This window comes from Trachymyrmex septentrionalis, unplaced genomic scaffold (genome assembly GCF_001594115.1).
Source record: "Trachymyrmex septentrionalis isolate Tsep2-gDNA-1 unplaced genomic scaffold, Tsep1.0 scaffold16, whole genome shotgun sequence".
Classification (NCBI taxonomy): domain Eukaryota; kingdom Metazoa; phylum Arthropoda; class Insecta; order Hymenoptera; family Formicidae; genus Trachymyrmex; species Trachymyrmex septentrionalis.
The window spans coordinates 2,713,219-2,717,320 of NW_017304758.1; the positions used below are offsets into that span (position 1 = coordinate 2,713,219).

Here is a 4,102-nt window from a genome sequence, read left to right on the forward strand (position 1 = left end):
GTATAAGAAGATGCGTCATACGTAAAGCGACATAAGCTCTAAAAGATGTTGAAGATGCTTATAGTGTATCTGTAGTTTAATGTAGTCTTATCTCAGCATGTTCCGTGCCGGTGCAATTTTAAATGATTTAATCACTACGTATCGGTGATCTATTTGTGTTTATTATCTTTGTTAAATAACATGTATTGCATAATGGTTAAAAAATTATAATGGTATAAAAATTAGTTTTTCTTTATATTTGAATTTTTTTCTTATGATCTTTTTCACATTTTAAATTGAACAAAAATTATTATGTTATAAAGGTCCAAGATACCAATATATAGCATCCATGTATCATAATTATGTATTTATCATGTATCATAATTATTTTATAACTACATTTCTTTTTATAGCTGAAATATCAAACGGATATAAACGAAAAGTTCAGCATGGGTCACCGGTGATCCATCATCTGCAGAATGTATCAATCAGCCGTTCTCGTGTGACTCATGTTGTCACATACATTCCATACCGCGATCTGCTCCATGAATTCTTTTGATGCCCACACCTATCGCGATCATCTGAAATATCTCGCTTAGTTTTTTTAATAGAAAACAATTTTAGATGATAGTGAAATGGTTTCGATGGGAAATATTTTCATTATCTTTCTTCTAGGTGGAACCCGTCAAACAGATATGAAAATTATCTCCATTCTTTAAACTCTATTTTTGTATTCTTTTCGCTCCAGAAGAAATACAATACGACCAAAATACGTCTCCACCGAAACCGTCTCATTGTCATTTTTTCGTATCATAAAAATTAAGCGAGACACTTGAAATATTCAAGTTAGGTGGAAACATCCTATTATCTATCTACTAACTCATCATAATCATTAAAAAAATATGTCTCAGCGTGATATTTGAGAAATGAATTTTCGATCTAAAACTTTTCTTTTTCCTACTGATATTTTAGCTAGTATTTATACCTAAGAATTCTTATGCCTAAGAATTTCCTTTTTTTATTAAGCTTCCTCTTTTGTCAGATTCTATCGGATACGCGACTTCTTTTGGCCGTAGCAGTTAAGTATAGCTCGTTGGTATCAATTTGACATGTTTCCCGCGATGGAACGGCGGCTAATTCGCCAGAACGGAAACGGTCTTTTACCTTAGCCACGGCCGAAAAAGGACCCGACCGCTCGCTCTCAGACGCACGTCTTGTGTGTTGCAGGGATTGGAACGCGACGGGCAACGTACGCGTGCAGGAATCCTGGCCGACGTGAACGACTCTCGCCGCGACAATGTCGAACCATTCCACCACCGAAGGATCAGGCTCCTTGATTGTTTCGCGCGCTACGGTGAGTCTTCCTTCAATCTTGAGAAGATTAGATCAAGCGAAAGAGAATCGAGCAAGGCGTGAAACTTACTAGACACTCGAGATTGGGATTCTGCTAGCGCGCGATCCCGAACCAGGTGTTCCTCGCGAGGTTCACGCGAGATTGGGAACGCGTTCTAAAGAGAAATTTCGATTTCTATTAATAACGTCGATCGATGTATTTGTAATTTTCTCGATTTTCTTTCTGTGCTTACATGACAAGAACGTTTTATTAAAGTATCCAAAAATTTAACTAAATACAGATCTGAAAATAAATCAATTTGATGTCCTACATAATATAATTATTTCGAAGTACAACAAAGTCATTTTCTGGTCTGTATCTAGCTAAATTTTTAGATACTTCAACAAAACTGTTCTTTCGTGTGTGTCATAGACCAGACCATATTTTAGAAGGAGGCAAAAGGATGTTAATTTGATATTATTTAAATTACTTGTTGTAAAAGCTCAGTTCTGAAATACAAGAATTTACATAAACGTTGCATTCTTGATGAACAATCTCGAGATCGGATGATAAATTGAAAGAACGTTTTCTTTTAATTTTTCATTTATAACATTTTGCTAACGAGCCCGTCAAACCGTAAGTTGCTCGAATTTTAATAATCTCGGTATAACGATCAACCGTTTAAGCGACGATTCAGGGCGTGACAGTAATGATTTTTTTTTTCGTTCGTCCGTTAAACGTAGAAAGTCGCTTTTCACGTGAGTACCCACGCGAACGGCAAATCGACTCTGGAACTCTGGATCGGTGGTGGTTCGTCCATGAAAGTATCGCAAAACACCAAGAATCGTTTTTTTGCGCGTACTTTACGCGCGCGTTGCATCGACTCGCGATCTCTACGACAAACGCGATCTTTATCGCGGCCGCTTAATCGATCCATCCTATCGATCTTTGCAACGAGCCGAGAAAGCTCTCACGCCGTGACCGATCCCGACTCGATTCCTCGCGGCTGGCGCGGATTAAATCGGGACGCGAATGTTTTGCCCCAGTTTCACTTGACAGGCCGATCTGCACGGTGAGTTTGTTCCGCTCAGACAAACTAGGCGATTGGCGGCTTCGATAGTCTGCCGATCGGTCGATCGATCGATCGATTCGCTCTCCCGATCGCCAAAATCGAACAGTTTGACCCTCGCGCGATCGGCAAGCCGGTCGGCCGCACCTTGTCACCGATCGTTCCGCCATCGCAGTCGCTTTAATTACAAAAATAAGTCAATGAGGAGAAAAAAAAATCGTACGGCGAAAAAATTCTTCGCGCCATCAGTCCCGCCGCTCGCAAGAACGGGCCTTTCGTCGCGCTAAAATGAGTAAACTCGAGCTTCTACGCCTCTCTCGAGAATACCTCCAACGCTCTCATTTCGACGTCGCTCGTACGCACGGCGAGAATGAGTCGTTCTTTGAGTAACGTCCACGAAGCAAATTGGATAGGCGGAGCGCGGTAGTTGGGAAAGTACGTGGAACTAACCGATTTCGAGCTGATCCTCCAAGATACTCCAAGATCTCCCGTGACAGACAACACCTATAACGACGTACGTTAATTGATAGTCAACAATGTACTAACGCGAAGGAAAGCCATTTCATATTTTTAGTTGCTTCTACAATCTTGGCCAAAAATATACCTTGGCCCTCTAAAATTGTTTTTTATATCTAACGAAATTTAAAAACAGTTTTATTGAAAAATGACATTTATTTTTTATAGCAATTTGGATATTTTGTTATTTTCCTTTGAATTTTATTATCGCTTTTTTCAAGAATATGAAACAAATTGAAGGTACTTCGTATTCATGGCCAAGACTATATTTTGTCACTCGGCTTGAATGAAAAAGTACAATAAATTTAACGAAACGTTTATATTAACTTTGCAAAAATAAATCACTTAATTCTTCGCAACGTTTCAGGAAGATACATTTCGAAATTATTTGATCATACAAAATATTTCAATTTTCAATCCAAATTTGATTCGCTTACCAATCCCAAATCGCTAACCGTTCTTGCGTGCATATTGAAGCGCAATGTATCGTGCGGGCGATTAAAAATTGAAACGTCAGGTGGACGGCCTCCGGTCGATGAGTTCGCGCGAGGTACGTGCCGCTCCGACGGGTATCCCGAATTTTTTCAAGAGGGAAAGCTTCCTCCCAGGCGAAGAGGGGAATGCGCCCCGTCATTCCACGGATCTCCCCGGCCCGGGAACCTCGAAATGGAACCCGAAGTCCTCCATCGAGGGTGACAGCTATGAAATCGTTCGTGATTGCTCCTCTCACTTCGCGGCCCCCAACCTCCGAAGCTCTACCAAGCAGTTATCCGAAGGCACTGTCGATCGGTTCTTCCGCAGGACTTCTTTTCTGTTGAAAAACACGACGAAAATTATCTCTGCTCAAAATAACCTTGATATCAGTCCCTGAAGTAAAATCGTTGAGTGAAATAATAATGGAAGCAGTTTAACATAAGAAAGAAATGAAAAAAGGGAGGGGGGGGAGAAAAAAAGATTAAAATATATATGAAGCGTTAACTTTTGTTAATTGCTTTGTGTGTAAAGTTGTAAGAAAATGTTACGTTGAAGTTAAAAATCCAGGAATCATTGTGTACATTTGACGATTCGCATAGCAGAACGATTTCAACCGTAGCGACGATTTATCAAGCTTTCAATAAATATTGTGAACGTCTGTCGCATGCTGCGAATTTTCGCATTGCGAATTGTTTCGGGACTGCCCAAATGGCACGACTTATAATATTACG

The 4,102-nt window shown here is 40.0% G+C and overlaps 1 protein-coding gene across 2 annotated transcripts in view; it reads left to right on the forward strand.

Annotated features, from left to right (window-relative positions):
- The window catches only part of LOC108746189 (transcription factor Sox-2), a 116,390-nt gene that overhangs the window by 106,722 nt on the left and 5,566 nt on the right, over positions 1-4,102 (forward strand). Inside the window, exon 3 of one of the 2 annotated variants that reach the window (XM_018482800.1) lies at positions 1,207-1,333. The exons of the other annotated variant lie outside the window; for it this stretch is intronic. Coding sequence (XP_018338302.1) covers positions 1,207-1,258 — 52 coding nt within the window. The 3' untranslated portion in view covers positions 1,259-1,333. The remainder of the gene's footprint in view (positions 1-1,206; positions 1,334-4,102) is intronic. 2 annotated transcript variants of the gene reach the window in all.